We start from the raw sequence: 27,958 nt of genomic DNA on the forward strand, positions 1-27,958 counted from the left end.
AGTCTTATGTGTCTATGATGACAGCTTGTATTTGTGTTTCTGTGGCTGTGGTGCATACTGCCTCTAGTGGGACATACTGCAAGCTGCCAGGGAGCAGCTGGTGAAAAGGTGCAGTCTGACCTCTGCTGGTAAGAGAGGATACTGCATTTAAACATGTTCACAGAACATGGGCAACTCTGTTAAATACAGTATTGCTGTTTCCAAAAAAAAAAAAAAAAGATTATAAGGCCATCCTTACAACATTAAATTATCCACTAAAGATTTTGATCTTTTTGTAGCAGTCCAAAAAAACGTGTGTTTAAATGCGTGTTAGATTCCCATGTTGATGTTTTACAGCCACTACCTGTTGTTGCAATAACTGAAACCAAGTTACAATTTAAATACATGGTGAGACATATGACTAAATTATGTCATCGGTCATATGGACAGAAAAAGTCCAGAGGAGGAGAAAGAGAAGTAAACAAATTCCAATATGTCCAATGGCTACAACATGGTTGCGGGACGACATCCCTTTTTACCTCACAGTTGTGTGCTGTACGTCTTTCACTGACCTGCTCTCTGAACTGCTCCTGAGACAGACAGTCGGTCATGTTGACGCAGCCCAACAGGCAGCCGGTGGGATACTCTTGAGGAAACCTAGGCTCTGCACACACAAGAAGAACAATCACGTGAACCCATAGGCAGCTGGAACAGTTTATTTAAACCCCACCGGCATGTTTAATATTAATACGATTATTGTCATTCATTATCTGTTTATACATCAGCATCCACTTATAGCTGCCCTGAACTTAAGGGAGGCTGTGGCTCAGACGGTAGAGTGGGTTGCACACTAATCAGAAGGTTGGTGATTTGATCCCCAGCTCCTCCGGTCCACGTGCCTAAGCGTCCTTGGGCAAGACACTGAACCCTAAGTTGCTACCGATGGTACACCATCGGTGTGTGAATGTGCTCCTGATGGCAGCACCTTGCATGGTGATCTGTCTCATTAGTGGTTGAATGGGAAAACCATGTTAAAGTGCTTTGAGACCGAAAGGTGATAAAGCGCTATACAAGTACAGACCATTTAACTTGTTGACAAATAGATTAAAAACACTTAAATTTACTTACAACTCCATTATAGTGCACTAAAAACAATATATTAAATGTTTATACTCTGTTTATAAATGCTAAGTAAAGTCTCACTTCGGCTCAGACTTCGCGGCACTAAATTTCCGAGATGCTCGCACCTAAGGACCGTTATACACACACGCAAACCTGTTAAAACCAAAATATCTTTGAATATTCACAGATTTATTTCCTGTGTACCTTTCCTATAGATGTGGCGGTACATGGCTTCCACCTCGGCGATCTCCGGAGGGGTGGGCTTCTTGGCTGCAGCAGCGACCCAAATACGACCCCGGTGGGATGTGTACCAGGTCCGTCCTTCAACCCTACACACACAAACACACACAAAATGCAATGTTACGCCTGCCACGGTTCAAATGTCTACTACAGTTTTGTCAATCTTAAAATGTCTTTCTTGCCATTGTTTACTTCTTACCTCTTGATGCCTTTGACCAGCAGTGAGGCCCACGGCTGGTGCATGCTGAGGCACCATCCCCCATCAGACATCTCCTGCAGCTCTTTGTCTTGCAGACGCAGCCTGCATCGTTCTTCTCCTCCCTTGTCCTCAGCCGAACTCTTCTCCTGCTGCAAATGTCTCCTGTGGTTTTCCCTGCCTCCAACATCCACCCACTGGAAAGTGCATTCATCATCATTAGTAACATTAGTATGACTACCATTTCCACTGTTTTCATGATGGGGGGGGGGAGCACTACATAAACTCAAGCTACGCGTGATTAAAAAAAAAACAGCTGTCAGCAGGAGCAGTTAGTCTAATTTCAACCTAATTTTCTGACGATCCAGTTAAGTTATTTAATCGTAAAACTTCTTTAAAGAGGAAATGTTTTATATGCTGTGCTGAAATGTACCACAAATTGACCCCGTTTTCACCCAGCGTGTTCTGTTTGATAAAAGTGACAGGCTACTACCTCTGGTGCAGACTGCATTATGTTGGGGTTGACCAGCTCTCTCATGCTCTGCCTTCCACCTTTTCTTTCAGAATTCATCTGTGATTTGGACATCGGGTCATTGTTCATGGCCTTGAGGGTCTCATCCAACCTGCAAATGATGGCAAACATTTCAGAGGGAGAAGTTGTTCAGCATGACAACACAACACAAATCTGCCCTTTCAGCTTTGCTGTCAGATTATGTCAGATAGTGTCAGATTATCCTACTTGTTGTAGTACTCGTTCAGGTCATTTCCTTCATCAATCACTTGTCTCCCAGCAAAGTCCAGCGTGATCTTCCGGTCCTTGCGAGAGGCATGGCGGAGATCTCTCAGCTCCTCTTCCTTTTTCCGCAGCTTCTCCCGCTCATTGGGTGACAACCACTGATTGGAGTCGGTGGCAAAGTAATCCGACTCATCGTCCAGGACCTGCGTTCTCCTGACACTGGAGTTGAAAGGGGCAGTAAATAAAAGGGTAAGTGTTATCACGAAGTTTCAAGACTACACGACTCCATTTAGAGTGTTGACACCGCACACAGAGCAGTGAAACCATCCCTTCGTGTGAAGCTCTTTTCTTGACTGTGTGTTTAACGATACCTATTCCTGTCATATTCCAGCAGTTTCTCTTTGTGCTGAACTGCTTTCTCCAACCCAGCCTTCATCTTGGCCTCTTGGTGCGGGAGATATTCTCTTTCTCCATTGTCTGTCGACAAAATAAACAAAACGAATTACAGTTTCGAACACACATCATTATTTTCATAGTTTTGTTTTTGCATCAGTCGAACCAGTTTTGACTCTCACCTCCCATCAGCTTCTTTCTCAGTTTCTGGCTTTTGTTGGAGTCTCGTTGAAGGATCTCCTGCTCCTCTCTGGTGCAAACCTGAATCAGAAAAACAACAAGTGTGGGGTAAGAACACCAAAATAGGAAAATGAGGATTGTTAGCAGCTCAAGTAGACTGAAATAACCAAAACAGTTCAGTACCAGGTTTCCACAGAAGAGGCAGGGTCCTGAGCCCTCTTGTTCGCACACAATGTGGCCACAGTTGATGCAGTTGTTGATGAGTTTGTGCCTCTGGGCGAGGCACTCACAGCCGTGTCGACCCGGGAGTAAGATAGACAGCCTGTCCTGGCCCTCTTTAGCATAGAGATTAACGAACTTATTCTTCTTCTTAGATGAAGAAGTATTGCTGCTTTCCTGGGCCTGAGAAAGTTATGTATAAAAAGAGGAGATGAGATGAGATGAGATGAGAAGAAAGGAACAGGACGAGTTTAACAAATGAGCAAAACACAGATCATGTACAAATCAACATTAAAGAGACCACTGAAACTTGACAACCCACCAATTCATTCAATTACTTGTCGAGAAAAAATTGTAAACAAAATAAATATGTCTCATATTAAATTCCTCAAAGTAGCCACTGGTTTTCCTGATAGTAGCTTTGAACATATCTGAACCAGCATCATGAGGTCATCACCTGAAATGGTTGTATAATAGCTCTGTTCAGATACTGTAGTAATTCCATTTTATGGCAAGAACCATTCATTTAAGTAACAAGAAACAACAGTCCATCATTACTTTAAGGCATGATGGCAAGTTTGTCCAGAAAATTTCAAAAACTTTGAAAGTTTATTCAAGTGCAAATGTGGGAACTTCTTTCAAAATGGTTGGAAAAGCCTGAATGACAACCTCATGAAGTTGGGTCACACAGGGCCAATGGTGGGCAAAGCAGTTGAATTTAATTCAATTAAAAGCTGACTACTTTGAATTTTTTTTTTACTTTGTTTACATTTTGTCATTTTATAGTTGTAATGTCTTCACTTTGATTGTTATTTACTTTTGAAAATAGTCAAAATGATGAAAAACCCTTGAATGAGCAGGTTTTTTCAAACTGTTGACTGGTATTGTGCGCGTTGTGTCATTGTGGTTCCCAAACAGTGAGAATTATCATCATAAAGTTGGTGAGAAGAGAACAAATGTTTGGGCCTCTGTGTACTCACCCTCATCAGATCAATGGGGGTTTTGACTGCCTCTGGTTCAGGTTCTGTTTGGCTCACAGTCAACACCTCCTGCTTGTTACGCCCTTTGCGTTTGGACTTCTTCTGGGTGTCTTTGGTCATGTCTTGTGTGTCTAAGAAACAAGAGAAAACGATGTTCACTGAATATCGTGGGTAGCGCATGAGATATTTTTGATATCTCAGTTAATTTAAAGGTTTGTTTAGTTTTTCACTGCACCGCCTTCATTGCAGGTTATTAATGAAATTTGAGGCAGAAAATATACGAGTCGAAGACATTTCTTGCAGTACCTGCAGATGAAACAGATTCTTTGAAGAGGAAAAGACTTGAGGTATCTGTGGTCTGTCTCCGAGTCTTCTTCCATCTGCAGAGGAGCTCATCAATAAACTGCTGTTTTCTCCCCTCTGTGCCCTGCAGGAGGTCCCCCACGTACTCCTCGATCTCTTCAGCTTTTTCAATGGACAGAATGTAACTGGAAAGTAAAAATGGCACAAATATCATTTATTTATTAACATTTCTAAATAAGGTGGGTATTGAAAACAATCGAGACCAAAAATACCCGTGCCATGTATTACTCTACTAATTACGAAGAATTCACCTGTGAATTGAACTTTGCCGTTTACATATTGTTAAAAAAAAATTACTAAGTACACCTCAAAACCAATGACTTGTACTTTATTATTTATCCAATTCTTTTTTTTAAATATATATATATATAACAGTTGCATGCGGAATTTTTTCAATGTTTGCTTTAAAAAAAAAAAAAAAAAATTACAACAGAGGACCGCTGAAGATTTGATGAATCATCCTCCATTTTTGTTTGTTAGTTATGATGATCCAACACCCATAAAGGACACACATACTAAATGAAACACGACGACTGTCATCTCATAAACCACCGTTAGCTAAATACTGTCAAATCAGCTGTAATGTCTTCAGCTCTGTCAGGAAACGGCTTTTTAACACTTTTACATAACAAGCAACTGACGACATTTTCCCCCACACACGGATAACTCCGTTTTTTATTTAGATTACGTGACAACAGAGCTCCTCCGTGCTGAATATCTGAGACCCGCAGATGTTTACGTTGGCCCGGCGGCGGACCGTCCAAACATTTCTCACCTGACGATGTCTTCACACGCCTCCAAACCAAACTTGTGGTTTAGCTGGTCCACACACCAGTGCAGCAAGGCCTCCGACATCGTTTTTGTTTGTTTTTATTACCGGCTACGAATATTTAAAAGCCGAGTTGAAAGCAGAAACACCGGGTTAGTCGTGTCAAACAGAAACTTATATAGCGTGAAGTGTGTTTCCAGTCGGCGGAATAATAAAGGCGCACACGGTTGTCGGCAGTGCGTGGCAGCACGGAATCACTTCCTGAAAAAAAAAAGAAAGCACACGCTGTGGTTTAAAGGTTCCGCTCCCCCTACTTGCACGACCTCAGTCATCCAATGAAACAGACAGACAAGTCAGTGATCGAAGTATTTCTGGCTTCATGTAGACTCTGCTGTTTATTAAACTACAGGCTCTTATATCAGTGTAATAGCTGTTGGCCTCACCTGTTAAATTCCGCCACTAGAGGGCAGATTTGTAATGCAGTGACATACAGATGGCTTCAGGTGATCTTTCCAACAGGTGCAGCAGATAGGGTACACCATTTCCCCCCCCCCCAGTATCATGCAAAGAGGAGCCAACATAGATTTACAGGCGTTGAAGGAGGCACCTGTGCTATGTTGAATATATTATTTATTTTAGTTTTTTTTTTTAATGTATTTAAATGCAGATGCAGCTTTTCTTAAAGAAGTAATAGAGTAGCATGTTTAACACATAACTACTATAATATTTTTGTTATATATGATACCTGCATTTGTGGGACAAATATTTCACTACTATTGTCAATGTGTTATAAGATGTTCTGCGTTTTACCATTGTGTTTTTGCCACAAAGAGAAGTTATTGGCTTTTGCTGATTGGTAATTTAAAACACCTGTCCTCTCAGTGTGTGTTGTTCTTTCGATTTTATAGTGAATTGAAATTAACTAAAGGGATGAGGCTATTATTTACAGTCCAAATAGAAAAACTGTGAATGTGGCTGCAGTGTTGCAACATTAATACACAAAACACAGTCCAGTACTGCAAGAAAACATTTCCATTTTCAAATAGAAAGAATATATTTATTTGGGAAACGTCACAGTGAACAAGAACGATATCAAAAGTAAATCGAAATGAATTAGATATACTTATCACTAAATGTTATGATAAAAGTAAGTACGATGCACTTAAGTAAGACCAAGCGAGAACATTGTTAAATTGAAGTGTTTGGTTATGCTTGTGACAATAATCAACAATAATTTGTATTTATAGTAAATAACATCACGTTTTAGTGTATGAGTATTTCTGCAATACAACAAATACATTTCAATACAAGATACTGTTTCTGTTTTGTAGATTGAATTGACTTTAGAGAGATTTTAGTGAGGACAGACACAGCGTAACGAACAAGAGTACACATCACATATCAAACCACAGTTGCACCACTTAAACAATGCTTTGTAGAGTTTTACAATCAAACAGTACGAGGAGTGCAGAGTTCAATGTTTTCCTTCAGTATGTCGGGACATGTAGTAGAAAAGGCCAAAGACCATTTTACCACCATAATGCAATATATTAATTCAACTGTTTATGCATTACGTAAATTTCCCCTGATTAACAAATCCTTAATTTGACGTTGTTTAAAGTACAAGACTGACCGAACTGTATTCAAATTACTGCCCCATGAGATTACAAATAGTAACTCTATGAGAGAAGTGGTTGGTACAACTTTTATTTTTGTTGAAGCTTATATTTGCTGATATCGTCCTTTAATTGAAAAAGTCTTTGGAAATGGCCTCTACAAAGTTGGGTGCCGACATGAGGATCCCGATGGTGCAGAGGATAGTGAAGAGTGAGAAAGCCATGAGGCAGAGCCTGTCAATGACAGACGCAGCAAACTTCCACTCGTTGCACACGGACTTGTCCTCGTCTTGGTCTCGGAAGCGTTTGGCGATGTAGCGCACCTCGTCCAGGATCTTGGCCATTTCTAGTTCCATGTTTCCCACTGAGGAGACCGGACCTGCGGGGAGGAGCATCTCATCCTCACCTGCTCGTCCCAGCAGCCGTCCACACAGGACCCCGGAGTCAGGCGAGGTGGCGCCTGTGGAGTAGGTGATGCCCTCCAGGCCTCGGATGCCGACGTAGAGCGTGTTGCCGTTGGTTGATTGGGAGGCTGAGGCGCCCGCGTTGAGCTCCATGCTGGTGAGGCTGCTGCGCGGAGCCTTGTTGTGACAGGCTGAACGCACTCGGTCCTCACCGGGGCGCTTCATGCGCAGGAACCAGGCGCACCAGTTCAGCAGGATGACACGGGTCTATCGGATCCGACAATAATGAATGAGGCTCCAATTAACTATAAATGAAACTGACTAAATGAGAATGAACACAGACTTCAGTCTAATTTGTTTGGTGGGCCACGTGTAGTTTTAATTCAGAGGTGCTGCACTTGTTAGATTAACTTGTCCCCAACTGACCAATCACAGTAATAGCCTGATTGGCCCCAGAAAATACCAGTTTCTGATTGGTCAACAGGTGATCATTGCATTGTGTTTAACAGGAAGACACATTTCACTGCAGACGGTGTATCAAACTGCAGGTGACCACTCCAATTCTCCAGTTGCATTCTTTGACTCGTTATATTATCACATCGGGAGACCTCATTGTGCAACACACTGAGAAGAGATTTATAAAAAAAAAAAAAACATATGCCAGACTCTGAAATAACGGAGAACATTTTTGAGGGGATTTTTGTTTAGATTGCTGGTGGACACACAGCCAAGCAATTGCATATAAATCTTGATAAATTACTGTAAGTGAAGCAAATCTGACTATAAAAAACTAAAAGTAAATGTCCACAGTTTATCATCATGTATTACACAGTTGGGAGGTCTGGCTGGAGGCAAATTACTTAAGTAATAGTGATATAATATGAGTCACAAATAATGGTGTATTATGACATGACACTCACCCACTTGGGCATCTTGCCTCCATCGGGGTCATGGTGGTGATACTGCAAGACCAGAACTGTAGCAATTACTGAGAGACCAACAATGACCATGGTAGTGGCAAAGTACTGAGCTGGGAAAAGAAGAAAGAAAGACAGTGAGAGTGGTCACAAACAATTGTATCATTATGGAGAAAACCAGAGAAACTAACAGTTTAAGAGAGCAAAACTCCCGTCTTGACTTCAGCACACAACTCACTGTATGTGTCTGGGAAAAATAAATCCAAAAGCTACTTTTTCATCCCACTGACTTTAGATCTCTTAATAAAAAGAAATAGAAATACTGGATGGCTGCTTAAACATGGCTATACTGTGCTATAAGAAATGACTACAGAAATTTTCCGCCATGCCTTCCCACTGATCGTAGTTGACACCCACAGCGACTTCTTTTAACTTTAGGCTGGCTTACCTATTAAAGGCACCGAGTCGGATGTGGCGGGCATAATCTCTGCGACGAGCAGCATGAAGACAGTCAGGGAGAGCAGGACTGTGATGCCTGCGAAGGACACCAAATCTCAGTTAGCTTTTCACACAGAAACAACTGAGCGCAATGAGGAATATTAAAAATCACACAGTTACGACACGATGCCACGATTCCTTGATGTTGTAATCTGCCACAAATCAACACGCACTGCATGTTGTATACGACATAAAGATTCAGCCAAACACACTTTTCCATCCGGAAAAATATGCAGAGGATTGAGTGGTCTATTCCACATTTATTTGCATTTGGAATACTCATTGTTTTACTCCATTCGAGCATTTCCAGTTGCTTTGTACTCAGTTTTATTCTGTTATTCACCTTTTCTTCCTATTTCACACAAAGCCCCCCAATTTATTCCATGCCTTTGTGATGCTTTATACTGTATTCTTCTTCTAGTTTTGCCTTATTTAAAATGTTATACTTTCGTCATGGGTTTTTGCACATAAGACAAACGTGAAGGAGCAGTTGAAGCTTATCATGTCACAGTCACTCACTACGTCTCCTGCGTAGGTACAAGCACCCAACAGGTATCTTTAAACCACCTGCGAGGAGACAAGTTTTCACTAATGAGTCGACATCCCACAGATTCTTGCTGTAAAAGACTAAAAACAACTTCTCAGGAAGATTAAGAGTCACATCCTGCTCGTATTCATTTGACACCTCTGAAAAACACGTCCTGGCTGCTTGTATGTTGACATGACTGTTGCTGTTTCTTTGGACGAAGGAGGAGTGCTTAAATCCTTTCAAAGGATAACGAGTGGTGCATGCATGATCTCTGATATCACGATGACAGCTTGTAGCTCATATTTTTGCAAATGCACAAGAAATAGAAAAAAATGAATATATTGAAGTTTATTGATCTGAGTGGCAGTTTTCTGTCTTTTTTTGTTGTTGTCACTTCCTGATCTCAAATATATAATACTGTAATTTAAAGACAATTATATCAAAGAGTTAGTTAACTAAAATTTTTAAACCATATAGTGCTGTCTGCTTATTGTTTTTAGCAATGCACATAGTTTCTTTTTTAGGTTTTTTTTTTTTTCGTTTTTTTTCTGCCACCATCTCAAAGCATTAAAAAAATACTAAATAACTGTAAAGCATCTTTACACAGACTGACCCTTAACTACTCTGGAAGAAAAATAAATCACCACTAACATCTGCAATGGGGAACTGGTCTCTACCTGAAGTCGGAAAATCTGAAAACTGTTTCTAGAAAGTGTTTTGGGTCATTTTTTTTTACATTAAAAAAAAAAAAAAAATCCCAAGACAAACTAAATTACATTAACCTCCATTGTGCAGTAATGCAGGCAGGTGTTCAGGTGGACATTTTCAAAACTAGGCATTAAAATCTTAACTGTATGAAAAGCCAGACAAAACATAAATATCTTTTTGATTTGGGTGAACGGGACTCTTCAAGGAGATGGATGCAATTCTAATGGACATGAAACATGATCACATTTTCGCTAATGATGCAAAAATTTGGAAAATAGGTCATATGTAGATGCAATTTTAATTCGACAACCTATATATGTATTTTTTTAAGGCTTTGAATTGTTGTTAATTAGCTAAGTTAATTAGATGTATATTTTCAAGTTTTTATATGACCAGAGAAGACAGGGTGCACAATCAGATATGTAAACACTTCTTAAATTTTTTGTGCATTAATGCAAAATGCAAAGACTATGACAGTAAAAATTCACACACAATCATATTTCACACACACACACACACACACACACACACACACACACACACACACACACACACACACACACACACACACACACACACACACACACACACACACACACACACACACACACACACACACACACCACCGTCACTACTCAACTGCAGATACCGTTTACATAATACCTTGATAATTTATGCCTGAAATATTCAGTCAGCTGAGATTAAACTGTTCTCCTGATTCTCTGATGGTTAAGTCTGTCAGTGTTGAGGCCAAAGAGGAAGTGGATTAACGACAAACCATTGTTTTCATAAAGTCACTGATTACCCACGAGACAAATGGGCTTGGAAATTAAGTGGTTTTAGATGGAGAAAAATTGAAGAATAACAGAAGGCTGTGAAGGAATTCACTTGATAAGAATCTCATTCGATTTTGGCCATTTTCAGTTTTTTTTAACAGCACACAATTAGTACGCATAGATCGTAGTCACGTCAGCCCTGGCAGGAGGCCACCAAAGCGCTGCGCGAGAAACCTGTAAACCTGTTTTAATACAAAATTATGCAATTTCCAGCTTGCAGGATTTCAAGTCGTTAATTTTTTACAGTAATTGCGACATAAAAATTTGTTGGAGAGAAAAATTGTCGTGATTTAAGATTAATCTGTCACCTCATGAAGAAGAGTCAATATCTAGATATTATTTAATGGGTCAGAAGAGCGTAGACTGATTTGCAGCAGCAGCACTGATGTCCGCCAGGACCGAAGCGGAACACCAACACAGTATATTAAGTGAACAAGACGTTAGCTGCCAATACAGTGGCAGCATCAGGGAGGATGGAGTGTGTGTCTGTGTTAATGAAACACTCACTGAGAAGTACGCTGCAGGTCAGAGTGATGCAGAGAAGCTGTTCGGTCAAACTCAATTTGTAATTAAAAATATTCTTATAGGGCTGGTAGAAATATGAAGTTCCTGAATGACGTGGACTACAATTCTGAAACTCTGCACTAAAGCAGCAGCCAACACAAAGAAATGCTCTATTTTGACTTGCGGACACAAGGGTTTTTTGTACTTGACAGAATTGAATCCATCCCACAGTGATATTTTCATATTTCTATGAATCTGACTCTCGATTAATGTGGAAAATGAACAATTCACTGTTTGGTTGCAGCTGTGGTTTGAGTCCAAGTGCTAAAGCAATACCAAAACTATTCCTCCCCAAATACTTAAAGCGACAGTGCAGGACTTTTAGAAGTAAAGGTCTGTTACATTCAAGCCTTTGCCAAACAAGTTTACAAAATGCTGAATCTCTCTGCATTTCACCTTATAAAGAGTCTTTAAATCTGGTGCCTGGTGAGACATCCCCACATTGACTAGATGAATGCATACTGGGAATGCACACCAGAGACTTACGTTGGCCAAGCCACTTTAACCCCACGCTAACTTGAATGGGGATAAAATAACTCAATTGTGAAGATCTTCTACACTTTATAAATGTTATCGGAATGAATAGATCCAATTCTTACCGTGAAATGAGTCTTCTTATGGGGGGTTGTGAGACTCAAAACAATCTATCCACCGTTTTAAGGGCGCAACAGTAGGGATGGAGAAGGCTACAGTGGAGTTTATGCAATAAGAACATGTTGACAGTGTTTTTATAATTACTCTCACTGGCAGAGGGGGGATACGAAAAGCTTACCCTGGCTCACCAGCTCCTTGCAGACCAATAGTGGCTTTAAATCAAATCAGACGCTGCACATCCCCACTCAGAAAAGGGGGAAGTTACAGTTTGCCGGTTGAGTGTGAAAATATTCCTAAAAAAATGGGGAAAGTAGCAAACAGTGGAGAGATTTAATCCTTCGATTTGCTCAAGCCTAAATCACGGACCGAATCCTTCACCACGGACCCTACAGGTGCACCAAGTCCAGCAAGTCATAGTTTTCAAGAGAGTGAAAGTCCTTTTTGTGTTTCTTGAATCATTTGTAAATTGCGTGCATTACGAAGAGGACTTATATATTTGACCGATTAAAAAAAAAAGATATTACATGTATTTTTACCTTTTTTTTTCTGGCTGGGAATTTTTCTTCAGTGGACATTTGTTTAGACTTCCATTTCCTTCGACAAATGTCGAATGACAAATGACAGCGGGACATTGTGTGGTATTTCTGTTTGTGTTGTGCGTTTTATAACTACGAACCTACATTCTTGTTTATATTCAACAACTTTTCATTGAGGTTGTATTTTATTTACTTTTAAGACATAGATTCTTTGGGTTGGCTTTAATTTTCTATTTGTGTGACTGATACCTAAGACTTACTTTCATCAGGATGTTTGTGTGTGTGTGTGTGTGTGTGTGTGTGTGTGTGTGTGTGTGTGTGTGTGTGTGTGTGTGTGTGTGTGTGTGTGTGTGTGTGTGTGTGTGCGTGCGTGTGTGTTCAGGTTGCCCTCACCCAGTGAGATTTTCTCCCCGGAGTCAGCAGGCAGGAGGAAGACGAGCAGGGCCAGAGTAGAGATCAGGACGCAGGGGATGAGCAGATTGAGGCCGTAGTAGAGGGTCCGTCTGCGCATCACCACGGTGAAGGTGACATCGGGGTACGGCTCCTCACAGCACTCGTAGAAGCGCTCATTCCTTCGTCCGGGAACCTCTGAGAATAAACAAAGCACAGTCTACTTTAGCGCGACTGGAGGGAAACTTTACAGAGAAATGATCATTTCACGTTCTCCTTCTCACCGATAAGATCCCACTCCCCATTGGCGATGTAGCCGCTGATATCTGCCTCCAACATCTTTAAGTCCAGAGACCAGCCCCCGTACGTCCACGAACCAAACTTCAGGTCACATCTCTGGACATCGAAGGGGAACCAACGCACATCGATGGAGCAGGTGCTCTTGAAGATCCCTGTTGTGGTGAGAAACATAGAGATGGATGAGAGAAAGAAAAGCAGCACTTCATCTGTAGACGAGAAATGGATGGAGGGAAATTTCCAGCATATTTGCCGACTCTGGCATAAAGAGGCAGAAGCAGATTGAAAAAAGAAATGACAGAGGCAGCGAGGGAGGTTTCACACACAGAAGATATGGAGTCAAAGTGCCATCCATCCCATCAAGAGTAAAAAAATCCAATATGACAATGAGATGAAAGAGGAGGGTAATTCTTCAGCAGAGGCAGGCACCAAACTCATTTCCATCCATTTTTAAGAGATATGAGACGTTGGCAGTAAACAAAGTCTGTCCTCTCACCTAGCACCATGAAGACGAAGTACATGAGGAGGAAATGAATGGAGATGGGGAGCAGACAAACTATTATATATCCTATTTACTGCAGAGGACCTCGGGGACAAAGACAAATGTTAGGAAATTCAAATGATTTGGCAGTCCAGGTCACATCTGCATTCAGTTTTACTTATCTAATGCATCTGTGTTGAGCCCTTTGCGCCAATATGGCATTCGATGAGGGTTCATTTGGAACAGAATTGAGAGGCAATTTCCTCTTGAAAGAAGCAATCAATCCAGAAGAAATTCAGTGATGGAGCCATTTATGTGGGTATTGATTAAGATGCTGAGGGAAAGCAGGCTAGCGCTTTTGCGTAGTCAGGGATAAAGGGGGAAGAAGAGCCTGCCAGGGAGAGCAGTAACCGCCAGCTGTGACAGGAAGGCCTTCTGTTTCAACGTGTTCATATGACTGCATGCGTGTTACAGAAAGTCTTGTATATCTAGTCTGGCAGAAGTGGGTCAGTAGGGGTGAGATTAGGAAAAATGCATTATTGCTCAAAGCATATGCGGCATTAGAAGTGTGTAATGTGTTACTGTTACTGGGATGAGGCCACTTTAAAACAGAGAGAGATTACAGTAGCAGCTCTGTATTTTCAGCAAGTAGACTTATTGGGGTTTTTTTCCCCTCAGGAGTTAGATGAGAAGATGAATAGATTTCTTATATTAAACCACACTTGTTAAATATGAAACCACAGCCAGCATCCGGTTAGCTTAGCAAAGAATAAAGACAGGAAACAAGAGGAAACAGCTGGTCTGGCTTTGTCAAAATTTAACAGAAGTCAGCTTTTGAGGACAAAAAGCTGTGCACAGATGAAATAAACAAATTATAACATGTTACTTAATGAGATTTAGAGGTGCTGGCATGTATTGATCGAGTTGGGCGAGCTGTGTCAGCAGGTCCCCGATTTTATATTCATAATTAGCGTACAGACATGGGAGCAGTGTCAGTTGTCTGAAGTTACTCTCGACATGAAATAAAAAAGATCAAGAGAAAAACCAAACACACTGTAATAAAATTGTGGGGGAAAAAAAAAAAATGATGGATAATTTTGCTAATAGCTATCGGGAGTTTATTAAAACTTAATAGCAGCTGCTGTTGTCTCACTATCCCGAACCGAACCTTCCAAGAGCAAGTTCTTTACACAAAGCAAACCACGAGGACACATTATTTTAAATGAAAGCTGTACGTGCGGTTTGATGATATTTGATGATATTTGCACATCATTGAGCCATGACCAAATAATGATATATCATCATTTTCGCTGAAATCCAGAGTGTAATATTGATTGTCCTGAATAACAGCAAATATCTCAGCAGTCGAGAGTTAATACTTGCTCAGGACTTGCTGTGTGTACACTGGTACCTACAGTACATTCATCTTCACTGCTAGCAGTCTGTGGGAGTTAGAGGCATCTAACATTGAGGGTGCAGATTGCATCCAACTGAACACCCCTCGCCTCAGCCTCCCCTTCCTGGTGCGTAAGAGAATCTGTGGTGGTCATGAAACTTGGGGAAAAACATGGAAGGCTCTCTGTTGAACCAGTGTTTGGTTTGTTCATTACGGACAACACATGACAGTGCAACGTGTTGTACTTGGTAGAAGAGAACCTGCTCCCTGTGTAGATGTGAAGGGCTCATTCCACAAAAACACAACAACTCTTTGTTTCAGGTGATAACACACCAATGAAAAGATAAATATTCTATTCCATTACTGCCAATAGATCCTCCTAAATCCTACATACTGAACCTTTAACTGTTTTGCAGAAATTTGTCGATCATAAAAGAAGTTGAATCATGACACATTGGTTGCACTTTGATTAAATGCATCTAGTATTAAGTCACACAAAAAACAAATAGGGGTCGGGAGTTTTTTTCCCCTGCATTGTTCAATAGTTAGCAAACGTAGTTTTACAAGCGCTGTTGAATCGCAGGCTCGTGCGCTCAAACTTTGAATTTTTCAGCATTATATTTCTTTTAACAATTAAACAGATTCACACATGTGGGTGTTTGTAAACGAGAGCAGGTCGTGTTTCTCAATAGTGAGTCAGAATTTAATGAGTTCACTTGACAAGAAACAAGACTTGAAATATAACTGTCAGATTATGTACACTGACTGAACAGTAACCAGAACCGTCTCATTTAGAGTTGAGTAACTTTTCCGTTGTTGTTGTCTTAGAAAAAGGCCATTTGTGCTACCTGTTTGTATGTGCCTCACAAATTAGATGTTACACAAGATTTGTATTTCCACTGCTACCCACAAGAGGTTTATGTAATATAAGGCAAAAGTTCTGATGCTACCTTCACTGGAGGCTCATGCCTTGGGGTAAATATTTTGGTTGTAAGGACCATGTATAGCCCATGAATTGTAATTTGCCTACCATTGCTGTATAGAAAGCAATCTGTGCACATCTAATGATTTCATTTTGAGGGTGTCCAACAGCAGAAGAAACAGAAGCAGTGTAGATATTCAGTTTGACTGTTTCCATCTGAAACCTGCTTCTAATGGGACAGACAGGTCCTGGAGGTTGTTTACAACTGTCTGTCTGTTTACAATGTTATTGCTTTATGTAAAAATGGTTCAAAAGGAAGCAAGTTCTCCATTTATACAGGCAGAAACCAAATTGCATTAGTAATGAATGCAGCATCAGTAGATTAATGGTAAATGGTCTGCGCTTATATAACGCATTTTTTTCTTTGCAGTCTTAAAGTCTCTGGGAATTTACAGTGCAACCTGCTTTATGATGAATGCAAAATATAAGGGCTTCATCATGAATTCAAAATAAATAAAGATTAGATTATATTTTTTTCTATGAGGACAAATCAATTCCAGAAAGACTTTAAAGTAATGACGCACCCGAGGCTCTTAGTACCAAAACAACAAAGGACTTTTTTTCTTCACACTTTTTCAAACAGTTCAGAGATTATGTGTGATTTTCACATATATACTTCCTATGTGCATTTTCTTTTAGACTCTGGGAGTAGAATATAAGATTTAGAGGTGTTTTATCTAAAAACAGCATACTGTAGTTTTAAATTTACTTCCCACAACAAGTATCATCTGCAGCTATTTAATGCGAAATATTTTATGGATGGGAGCAACAGTGCATCATTTGACATTTCCTACGAGTAAACATCTGTTTTTGTCTGATACTGAAGTGTAAGTGCTAACTGAGATTGTGACTCTTACCTGGGGGCAGGTAACTGCAGGCACCCGAGGAACTGACCAAAATGTTGGTATGGAACGTAGCATCAAACCTCTCATCTGCACTGTGAACAAGAAGGAAGTACATGAGGATTTATGTCTGCAACCAAAGTAGAACTTCAGTGGAGATGCAGATGCAACCTTTGTAAGAACTGTGATTAATTATGAGGATGCAACGTGCAAATTTGGATGAAGCACAAACAGTGAACACAGCAGATGCGCGGAAAATAAAAATATTTCTCCGAGTTATTATTGCCAAAGGTACACAGCACACCGGGAGTCATGTCTGATGCAACGTTTCCCCGGAGATGGTGATTCAGGGGTTACCCTCAATCTCCCCTGCTACCCACAGTTCACTCCCTCTAAGTAAACTCCCCAGAGGTTGAAGTACAGTTGAGCTAAAGTTGGGAAAGAAAAAAACAAAAAACAAACTTGCAGCAGTTCAGAGAGTTTAAAATCAGGGATTTACTCAGTGGGACAAAGACAAATGAAGAACAATGCTTCTTCCCTCATTAGTTGATGGGAGGGTAAAGGGACTCTAATATGTTTTTTTTTCCCAGATCTTTTAAAGATTGATTAATGGTGATATAGCAGTTTCCTTTAGGGACATATAAAATGCTCTTTGTCCCATCTATTTTGATGCAAGTTTATTCATTTGTTCAAATGATTTATTGCTCTATAACGATCTTTTGGTTTGTGCTGCATATATTTAAAGTGCAGAGCACCACTAACCTTGAAGTGTAACGCTCCTCTCTGAAAAGCAGCTCGCCTCACAGGATTCTTAATTTACTGTAACCATCTCTGTTTACCCTTTTCACTGTTCCCAAGATGTAAGTTTGTACCACACATAAATTCTGAGTTTTGAAAGTTTTTGAAGTTTAACCACCTAAGCCCCAGGCGACTTTTTGAAATGTTAACCTGAGAAACATTTACCAATTTCATCAGTAATCCCAGTAAAACCATGGATGAGAAAAACTTGGGGGAATTTTAAAATATCATTTGTCCCTTTGCCCTTATCACTAAGTCAGAGTGGGATCTGAAAACATCCAGCAAAAATTTACATTTTTACTTCAGCGTAAACAATCTTAAATGAGAGTAAATGACAGCCGTATGAGTCAGTCAACAGTGATGTTAGTGAACAACTTAAAATTCTCAACTGCAGATCGACCTAATCTGATGCAACAGAAATTATGAATCACAAATGCTGTATACAAGGCGTATTCTTCAGTTTATGTGTCACATATTTTAACATTTGAAAAATGGTAACAGATCCAGCCTGGTCCCAGTGCAGGGACATGCAGGGTGGAAGGTGTTAAATTTGTTTTGTCTGTTGTTTGTTTTCTATTTGCAAGTCTCTCCCGGCAAGATATTCTGAATATGTCATGGGGCAAAGTGATGTCTGATGCTTTCCCGACCTCGTAAACAAGAGCAGCAGCAGCAGCAGCTGGAACACTGCAGCATATTCTGACATGTCGCCACCTGCATACACTCTGGTGCAAAATAACTGTATTCATTTGTATTTTATTTGGGATTTTTTTTTCTGAAAGAAATAAAACTGCTGCAAAATCCTGCTGTTGTGAAATCACTCCATATTGCTATACTATATGCCCTGTCTTCAGTTGGACTAATAGACAATGCCTACATGCCTCTTTGTCAAATTTGAAACATAAAAGTGTTTGTTGCAACTTCTGAATTGGTTGAATCAACCACATAAAAACATGCAAGAACACTTTTATTTTCTTATCCTGACCCACTTTGTACCTGGATATTAGATAGTGCAAGTGTCATATGTCAGATTCAGCAAACCTTTTCAACAGCAAACAATTGCCATAAATTGCTTCTTTTAACTTGATGAATGCCTCCTACTCTTTATCATGACCAAATAAACAAGGCAAGTTTGACACAATAGAGCTTCAAATCAAAGCAGGAGATGAAAACATCTAATTTAGCTATGTCAGAAGTAGAATTATGGATATAGAAAAAGACATAGAGTAAGACACCAATTCTAATCTTTATTCTAATTGTATTTATTTAAATTCCAAGTTCATTCACAAGACATTTGAAGATCAAGTCAAACTAGTTTTTTTTTATTTTATATGTACTGCATTATTACATTAACATTTTGTTCATTCCAAAAACAAAATTCTCAAAACAAAACAGTAAATGCCACAAATTCTCATGTCTCTCTTGTACATACACTGTATTGGTATGGTTCTTGCATGTTTTTCTTAATTACATATTTCTTACACACAGAGCCGAAACAAGCTATTCCTTTTATGTTAAAAAAAAAAAAAAAAAAAAAAAAAAGTCATCTGGTGTTGCATCATAGTCTGCATCACGGTAACAACCTCGTGTTTGGCTCTGGAAACACAAAAATCCAAAAATACATCATCCCTCCGAGATCTCCCTCGTTATGTTGTGCAGAGGAGAATGCATGCTGAGTCTGACAGCATGCATTTCCAATTACAGTGCAGCACCCAGCAGATCTGTTCTCTATGATACCTACCTGTTATAGAGCAGAATGTCTGGCTTCCAAATAAGATGGTCCGGAAACCTCACATTGGTCACACCAGGATAGTCTGTTGGATTCCACTTGAGGTAATGGTCCTCCCATTCCTGCAGGAATCAAAAACATTGTGCAACAATCATATTTAACACACATATCTTTAACATATTAAAGCTGTATGGGGCTCTACTTTGTTAAGACTTGCTTAAAAGCGAAAACTTTTTTTCTTGTGGCTGTGACCACAAGAATATAATAGATAAATCTGTGACAGAAGCTGTGGATAACATCATGCAGTTAGGTTTCATCATATCTGTACCAAATTGCAGCAGCATCAGTGGAAGAAATGTGATTTTTGGTCATAAATAATATCCTGAGCATTTTCAAAATTTTAGCCCAGCAAAGACACTATAGAGGAAAAGTCAGGGGGTTGTTCTCGTTAGTAGTTTCACCCTGAAAGGGACATGAATGTGTGCAGGGAATGTCATGGCAACCAATCCAGCAGTTGTTGAGACATTTCGATCAAAAATGTCAAGTAATATGTGTATTTTGCATTCATTTTGAGTTAAATATAAATAAATGACAATATGATCTTAATAATCTGAGTGGAAAACAGAATCTCTAAAATTTGCACATGAATTTCAGAGTATATTAGTATTGGATGTGCTTTAATGAGAGCATGCAGTGGATTTGGCTTGGATTTCAAGTTTGTGCAGAACCTGATATTTCAGCCTGGATGAAAGTGGAGGTGCGACAGAGTGACATTTTCATCCACAGAGCTGCTGTGCCGCGAGCGTGGCTTAAAAGCCGCGCTGCCTGAATCCACACTGCCTATTGTAAATAATAGGTTGAGAGGTATGCTTGATTACTTCCACATAGTTGAACTCAAGGTTGAAAACCCAAGATGGAAACAAAATGGAAAGGGACAAAAACATGACAACATATAGCGAAGACTCCAGTATTACAGAGTGCATTTTGAGTGCATTGCATTTTGTCCAAACACTCTGTGACTGAATGTTTTCCTTTTGATTATAGTTATTATTTAAAGTAAAAACCCAAAATTTCGGTGAATCAGAACATGAGCAGGAAGTCGAGTGTTTCACCACCTCTTTAAAGAAACAAATTGCTTCCGGGTCTATAGCAACTGTCTACATAGGATAAATTGAGGAGATGTACAGCTCAGTATAGTGAAATGGGACAGCTGGGTGAGTCGGCGAATACACCATATCTTTATTTTTGGCTTTTCATAAGTATTTTTGCAATCAGATATGTAATACACTTTTAATCAATTCAAACTGTCGTAGTTAAATAATGGCTGTCCCCAGTATAACGAAATCTAAAGGTCAGTCGTTAATAAAAGCCATGGATAACACAGTGTGTGTGTGTGTGTGTGTGTGTGTGTGTGTGTGTGTGTGTGTGTGTGTGTGTGTGTGTGTGTGAGTGTGAGTGTGTGTGTGTGTGTGTGTGGGGGGGGGGGGGACCACCTGTGCAGCTCACCTAGAAATGAAGGGAAATTCCCCCCAAAAAACACTCAACAAACTCACAGACACAAAACAGTCCGGAGTACAGAAACCAGGTAAGCAGGAAACACGTAAAGAGGTACCGGAGGGAAACGCAAAAGAAGAGTCCAAAGGCAAACAAGGGTCAAATACCAAAAGCTTACAAATCTCTGGGAAAACTGGCGTGATGAGCTTAAACTAAACGGTTGACACAAAGACAATCTGACATATAGGGGCAAGGAGCACACAGACTTTGTACACAAGAGGGTGGGGAGATAATTGAACACAAGTGGAGACAATAAGGTCGGGTGAAGGCAAGCAGACACAGGTGGGAAGACAAGAGGACATGAAGTTAAGACAACAGAAGTGAGACAAGAAGGCGTGTTGTCAAAATAAAACAGGAAGTGAACAAAAGTGAAAGACTGAGAGGACCAAAAGATGAGGAAAAGACAAACTGACAAAGCGAAACAACGAGAACAGACTGAAATGGACAGGAAGAAACAGATACGACATAAGACATAACTAAACAATGAGAAACTGTGACATACACAATGGTGGGTCGTTGCAGTCAACAACTCAGTTTTTCTTGACAAAGTCTTAAACCAAAACAGGCAGTTCAAATCTTCTTTCCGGCCAAGATAATCGAGCTTGTAATCTTACAGAATCATTTTCTACATCTCAAAGTGACTTTCAGCGATGAATGCATCTTTAAGACATTTAAACTCTCTTCTCCTGGATTCAACACAAGCAGGCTGAGCCAACGATCAAAGCTAACAGATGGTAGATCGAGTGGATGCTGTCTGCGCTATCTTGTGTGCGTGCCGGGTGCGTGGAGCTGCCGCGATTCCACAAGATGATTTAAAACAGACCAAACAGCCTTGGTATAGCTTGCTGATGATGAAGCAGCAGGGAACTAGTGTCACACAACAGACAAGCTGCTATAAAGCATCGGCGTTCAAACACTTCATCTCACTGCACGAAGGAGAAACGGGTGTACACTGTACTGCTCCTGTGGAAGGTGAAAAGGAGAAGACTGGCCAACACTGGATGCGATTATATATTTTAGCACAGACATACAATATTAATGATCATTTTACCAAACTAAATGCAAGACATATAGATACAGTTCAAGATTTTAGGGAAGACGCTTGCTGTATTTCTTGCTAAGTGCTTGAAGAGAAGATACAACTCACATCTGTAGAGTAATATATGAAGCTAAAGACAGCAGCCGGCCACTGGAAACGAGGAAGCAGCCTTTCAACAAAAACATCTGCCGACTAGCATTTCTAAAGCTCACTGATGAGCCCATGATATTTTGTTTATTTTGTTTTGAAAGTGCACAAATTACAATTTGCGTGTTTGTTATTTATATGAAACAGTCTGGCACATTATCCTTGAAACCCCACCAGAGTGTAATGTGTCTCTCATCCGGAGCATGCTCAGAAAAAAAACGCAGCAACTTGTGACCATGAACATGACAAAAGATGTTAAGAAGGGATGAATGTATTATTAGAAACGTAGCAAGTGTTAACATAAGCTTGTGCAGCTTCGCTATTCTCTGACTTGAAATATACTCTACAGGGAAAGGTCTTACCATTTGTAGCCAAATGTTGGTTGTCAAAACCTGGTTCTTCTCATCCTGTTGGAAAAACATGATATTAATTAATGTCATTACTCAGATACTTTGTCAGTTTTGTTTATATTCTCAGTTCCAGTTCCATAAAGGAGAGATCATGCTATTCAGGAAATGTAAACACCCACAGTAGCTTCACCTCTCAAGGCTGTAGTAATGGAAAAGCAATAAGTAAAGCAGAAACAATTACTAGTAGTTCCCCCTAACATGTCTTTTATTGATTGGTTTTGATAGCTGAGGGAGCTTTCATACAGAAAATGCAGGTACCTTCATCAGATGAAGCCATGAAAGACATCCGAACTCAAATGTGAAGGATTTAAAATGTATTTATGTGCATGAAAGACAACTGGAACACCTGATTTATTAAAGTGTTCCTCTTTAAGTGTGTTAGTATCGACTTTACCCTGATTGGAAAAAAAACATTATTCTTCTACAGGAGAATTGATTTGAGCTGTTAAGTGAGAAGCCATGTAACAATGTTTGTAGCAATGTATGATAACTGATTAACTAACCGAGACTGAGAAGTAATGCGTTGTCTAGTACATACAGTGTATGTATTGTATTTATGAGGAGCAATAATTTACGCACCACGTCCATGATCTGCATGAGGCTGAGGCCAAAGTTAACAGTGAGAGACTGAGAGTCGTTGAAGACCGGTCTCTCCAGCGGGTTGTAGCTCGTCATCAGGTTCTTGTACAGCCTGCGCTGGTTCGGCCCCTGATGAGAAACTACAGAAGACAGACAAACCTTTACCATGAATACTCTTCATAATCATTTCAGAAAAAAATGATCAAGACAGACACTGTTAGTCGTGTCAATGAATTTTTCAGTTTCATGTTTAATTTTCCCTTGTGCAGCCATAAACTGTATATAAAAATGGAGGTAGCCTTTGTGTCTGAAATATGAGGCCAGTGCAGAAGTGCCTTAAACTGGAATACCACTGAGGGCCACTGGGGGTGGGCTCTGAAAAGCTATGGCTCCATAGACTCCCATTCAACTTGCTCAACTCAAAATACAAAGTCAATCAATTTTTCCACAAGTCATAATGGTGTCATTCGCTAAATTCACTCCTTCTTATTAGTTTTCTGGCAGTCCGTCTTAAAATAATCCTTTCATTAATTTGATATTTGGCTTCAAAAAGCAGTATTTTTTTAGAGGCTTGTCTGTTTGATTGACAGGCCCGTGGTGCTGTCAGGTTTCCACTATAGATGGGCAGGTAGTTGTAGTCGTACTAGTGTTACCAATCACATTGAGTCAGATCCACTTCTTGCTCCCACCCAGCTCACCTAAATATGGTTTCTGTCTCCAAAATAGCAGAAAAATCAAAAATCCAAACTCAAGGCTTCAGAACGGCAGTTCAGACACCAACGCTGTTGGTTGCCACTTGAGTGCCACTTGAGTGCAGCACAAACAATGCCTTCTACAATCTAAATTTAGTGATGGTCTGAGACTGCACTTCTGTTCCTTGTATAACCAACAAAAAAGAGCAAAATCAGATTGTTTTGAATGAACAACTGAGACGACATAAGCAAACAGACAGTGACAAGAGTGGCACTCAAAGTTCTCCAAAAGCAATTTCAAAGACGAGGATATCACAGTGCGGAACATTTTACACTTGAATGTTTATTAACTACTCAGTATGTGTCTATTCTGTATTTATATCACAGTACTGATCAGTTAAAGTAACCTCTGGAAACGTGCGGCCAAGAAACAACACAACTATCCACAGTTATGAACAGTCATTCAAAAAAACCTGAGCTAAACGTCTTGAGCTAAGCGCTAACATGGTAATACTGATGTTTAACAGATTATATTTACAAGATTCTGCTAGTTTGCACTAAACTTAAAGTGCAGCTGAGGTGGACTAGTTTTGCATCTACTGGATCTTAAAACAAAATATTGGGACATTAGATTTATTTGATGGCACGCTGTGACGTTAGGGGACCCCGAATCATTTGAATCTATCTTCAAGGGATCTTGAATATCGTTAGCAAAGTTCATGGCATCCACCTAGTAGCAGTCCATACATATTTCCCTCTTGTCTCAACCAAACTGTCCGTCTCATGGTGACACTACAGAAAACACCGGGGGAACACCAAAGACAGCATCCTCTGGGGAACATGAAGGTCCTGTACAAGCTTGCAGGGCAACCTATCCAACGGTTGTTGAGATGTTCCAGTCTGGACCGGAGTGACAAGCTGACACTGCCCTTCCGAGAACAACAAAACTACTGTAGTTTAAAATAATTTTGTTTGAAATGAAGTTGTTGTAAATTCAAGGGTGAGACTTACTAATTCAACGTAAATCAACCTCTCCACTCTCCTCCTTCCTCTCACATTATCTAACCCCTTGTATGAGGTGATGAATGCAATGGAACATTTGTTTTTTCTCAGACGCATGCTTTATTCTCACATGCTCACATATGCGCCTGTGCACTGGGAAACAACAAGGCCACTCTCCTAGACTCTTTGACGATGCGTGTGAAGCATCGACGCTTTACAATTCAGAGCTTCTTTACAGACACAAGGACATTTTCATCGACGGTTGGAGATGATTTGTGCTTATAGTGTTAGCCTTGTGGCTTGCCTTTCCCAAGGAATTGATCCTGAGGTCGCGTGGAGATAGAGAGAATAAACTCTGGGTCCATTTTTTATCTCACCTGTTTGAAATTTTGGTCCTACTAAAAGACAAGGAGACAACTTCTTTCGTCATTCTCTGCATTGGTCATCCTGCTGACCCCCACTAGTCTCAGATACTTGAGTGCTGCTGCTCCACCTCCAGCTTGGACCATGCAAGTTGTAAAGTGTCTGCGCTAAAATCTCTCACTTTAAAATGATTTTGCATTTTTATTTAAAATGTGTTAAGTACAAAGGTTAGACTGTGTCAGAGGAAAAATATCCGTCGATGTCTAAGGGTGGTGAAACACACGTAGTCCCGGGATCAGGAAATCTTCTAAATACAATACCAGGACTTGATTCATCACACACTGCAATCTCAAATCAGATCTTCCCCTCATTTTAACACACTCTCGTTTCCTCCCCTGAGTTATGGAGCATTTTTGGCTGCATCTATTCACTTCACTAATGGTTGTAGCCCAATTATTCTAAACCACCTATGAGAAGCACATTACCCTGATGATTTGGCAGAGGGTTTGTTGTCTAAAGGTATCTCTCCGTTGCTCTGTTGCATTCAGTATTTTCATTAAAAAAAAAAAAAAGACTGGAAGAATAGCTGAAAGCTCGTCTTTGTCCGTTGCTCAATCCCCTGCGGAGATCCCCTCGACCTCTCCCCTCCCTCTCTCCCCCCTCCAAATCCCACCATAATCAAATTTCACAATGACGATCAGAAAGATGACATCAATGTGAGTTTCAGTACTGAAATGTTTCTGTGATACACTCCAGTGCATTTCCAGCCATTAGACCACATGGGGAAATATTTTGGATATGCTGCCAATATGTTGCCAGAAATGAGCTCTGAAACTTAAAAGTGTTTCAACCTCTTAATCGAATTTACCAGCCTTAGTCATGTCGGAGAGATGGACAAGGGCTTTAACTACCTGAGACATGTGCTCAGACACGTAGATGTGCATGTATGTGCACTCACTAACAATACTTTCCTCCATCTGCCTCTCTAGACTTGACTGCCAGGGAAGCCTCCATTAACTGGAGCCTGTAAAGTGCAGCCTGAGGAGCCTCAGTAAGTGATTAAATGAATTGCTTCAATCAAAATATTCTGAATTCAGAGCAGATCTGAATAAAACTGATGAGACACAGCATGTCTTGAAAGTTTCATGAACTAATTAGCATTTAAGACCAGAATCCATCTCTCTCTTTTTTTTCATCGGTTTGTAAAATCTGCAGGGGTTGACATGAGTACTGTGTTCTTTGGAAAGGATATGGGGGTTCATACATTCATACATGTTGCGACATCTCGTGAAAGGCACCACAAGAACATCTGGTTTTAATATAGAAACAGTTGTTTGGTCTCTGGACAATGAGAGTCTTTGAATAAAGTTGGTATTTTCAAGCTGTCACTCAGTCTGTGTGCCTCAATCTGTCTGTCTATGACACACCCCAACATGCTGCCCCCTCCACAGAAATGCCCTGCTGTGATCTTGTGATCTACACTCTTACTCACTTGTTTCAAATCATTAGAAACCCCACAGGGCATCAGTCAAAGTTGCAACAAGTTCAGTGCTGGCAAACAAAACAGTACAAGTGCAGTAAAATACAAAATACATATATATATATATATATATATGATATAATCATTGTAAGATGTAAACTCGACCTTGTTTCCAGGTATTATGATGCTTCATAGCATAGCATTCATGAACAAATAAAAGCATGTTTAATATTGAATAGCTTTAAAATTTGAACAATTGAAATTAGAAATTATTTCCACTTCAACCACATCAAAGCACAACATCAGGATGCTTTAATGGCTGCACCTTTGCATCAAATGTAAATGCAAGTGTTATTTACTTTTATACACATTTAGCCTTTTTCTATCGTTGGATACGTTGGATTGTTGACTATATTCAGACCGGATTTTTTTAATTTTTTTTATTTTGCACGGACACTTATATGTTGATAAAAAAAAAACGAGTGCAGCAGAGCCACAAAGGGCTGAAAAGGGGAGCAAAATAACTCCCTCCAATATTAGGCTATACTTTGTCAGTTCTCATTTATATGCACTTGTGAAGTCATGGGTGATTAAATTAGCATTAAAGGTCGATTATTTTACCAAAAACTCGATGCTTCGCACAACAGGTATAATTCTGAGGATGCTTAATTGCAAATTAAATCAGACCACACTTTTTTTTTTACACGCATGCAGGTTGCCTACCTTTCACTACGCACGCGGCGACCACAACAAAAAGCAGAAAATTCAGCAAGTCCATGTTGATGCAAGAGAAGAGTGAAAGCAGAGAGAGACTCCAAAGACAATTGGTGAACGAGACGGGATGCGGGAGTGATGGTACTGAGGGTGGGGTGGGGCTGGGGTCCAGTGGTGGTCTTAAATAACTCCTCCTCCTAATGAACAGCAACTGTCTGGCAGGACATCGATGAGATTTGTTGTCGTATCAAAACTGTCTGCCCTCGGTAGTTTGGCTATTAACCTACTTCCAACGTGTTAAAAAGAGATAAAAAAAAAAAAATAATAATAATAATTATGTATTGTAAAATGTACAAATGTACAAAAATGTGGACTCCATGTCCAAATACTGGGTCTAAATACATATTTTCTCCTTTTATTTCATTACATGACGAAACATCTGAATGAATAAATACAATGAGTGTCTAATTCAAGAGCCACATATCTGCTTGTCCACTGCATAATTTCCCTCCCTTTTTACATGTAGGTTTATATAAACGTGCCTCTTTTTTCAACCTTAATGTGAAAGGAGACGCTGAAAAAGTTGCAGGATCCAGGATAACACTTCCATACAGTAATTTCACGTTTGCAAAAAAAGGGGACATCTTCTGGTCACTGAACACCATTACAGCTGTGTTTTGCAATAGC

General features: G+C 40.0%; 2 protein-coding genes across 2 annotated transcripts in view; both read right to left on the reverse strand.

Moving 5' to 3' along the window:
- trip4 (thyroid hormone receptor interactor 4) overlaps nucleotides 1-5,392 on the reverse strand; it is a 68,294-nt gene extending 62,902 nt beyond the window's left edge. The window contains exons 1-11 of the mRNA XM_069705626.1: nucleotides 5,184-5,392; nucleotides 4,352-4,533; nucleotides 4,046-4,176; nucleotides 3,030-3,248; nucleotides 2,849-2,927; nucleotides 2,645-2,750; nucleotides 2,277-2,492; nucleotides 2,031-2,160; nucleotides 1,541-1,734; nucleotides 1,306-1,430; nucleotides 552-643 (exon numbers count right to left, since the gene is read on the reverse strand). Of these exons, the coding sequence (XP_069561727.1) occupies nucleotides 552-643; nucleotides 1,306-1,430; nucleotides 1,541-1,734; nucleotides 2,031-2,160; nucleotides 2,277-2,492; nucleotides 2,645-2,750; nucleotides 2,849-2,927; nucleotides 3,030-3,248; nucleotides 4,046-4,176; nucleotides 4,352-4,533; nucleotides 5,184-5,263 (1,554 nt within the window). The 5' untranslated portion in view covers nucleotides 5,264-5,392. The remainder of the gene's footprint in view (nucleotides 1-551; nucleotides 644-1,305; nucleotides 1,431-1,540; nucleotides 1,735-2,030; nucleotides 2,161-2,276; nucleotides 2,493-2,644; nucleotides 2,751-2,848; nucleotides 2,928-3,029; nucleotides 3,249-4,045; nucleotides 4,177-4,351; nucleotides 4,534-5,183) is intronic.
- Nucleotides 5,393-6,191: 799 nt separating this feature from the next.
- On the reverse strand, nucleotides 6,192-27,387 carry chrna7a (cholinergic receptor, nicotinic, alpha 7a (neuronal)). Its single transcript, XM_069705627.1, has 10 exons — nucleotides 27,281-27,387; nucleotides 23,021-23,160; nucleotides 22,394-22,438; nucleotides 19,304-19,413; nucleotides 16,783-16,862; nucleotides 13,054-13,221; nucleotides 12,773-12,967; nucleotides 8,563-8,649; nucleotides 8,118-8,227; nucleotides 6,192-7,464 (listed from the first exon to the last, which is right to left on the reverse strand). The coding sequence occupies exons 1-10, from the start codon at nucleotides 27,333-27,335 to the stop codon at nucleotides 6,922-6,924; spliced, it is 1,533 nt and encodes a 510-aa protein (XP_069561728.1). The 5' UTR covers nucleotides 27,336-27,387; the 3' UTR covers nucleotides 6,192-6,921.
- Nucleotides 27,388-27,958: the final 571 nt, after the last annotated feature.

The sequence above is a fragment of the Brachyistius frenatus genome, unplaced genomic scaffold (assembly GCF_029030835.1).
Source record: "Brachyistius frenatus isolate BFR_SWC_R1_liver_20210118 unplaced genomic scaffold, ASM2903083v1 Contig_58, whole genome shotgun sequence".
Classification (NCBI taxonomy): Eukaryota; Metazoa; Chordata; class Actinopteri; family Embiotocidae; genus Brachyistius; species Brachyistius frenatus.

Bases quoted from the DNA above. Each gene is read 5' to 3' on its own strand.
- chrna7a (XM_069705627.1), bottom strand. From the start codon at position 27,335: ATGGACTTGCTGAATTTTCTGCTTTTTGTTGTGGTCGCCGCGTGCGTA. The intron at 22,439-23,020 runs GTGCGTAAATTA...TTTTTCCAACAG, and splicing joins TCATGCAGATCATGGACGTG to GATGAGAAGAACCAGGTTTT. The intron at 8,228-8,562 runs GTAAGCCAGCCT...TTCTTTTCCCAG, and splicing joins CGACTCGGTGCCTTTAATAG to CTCAGTACTTTGCCACTACC.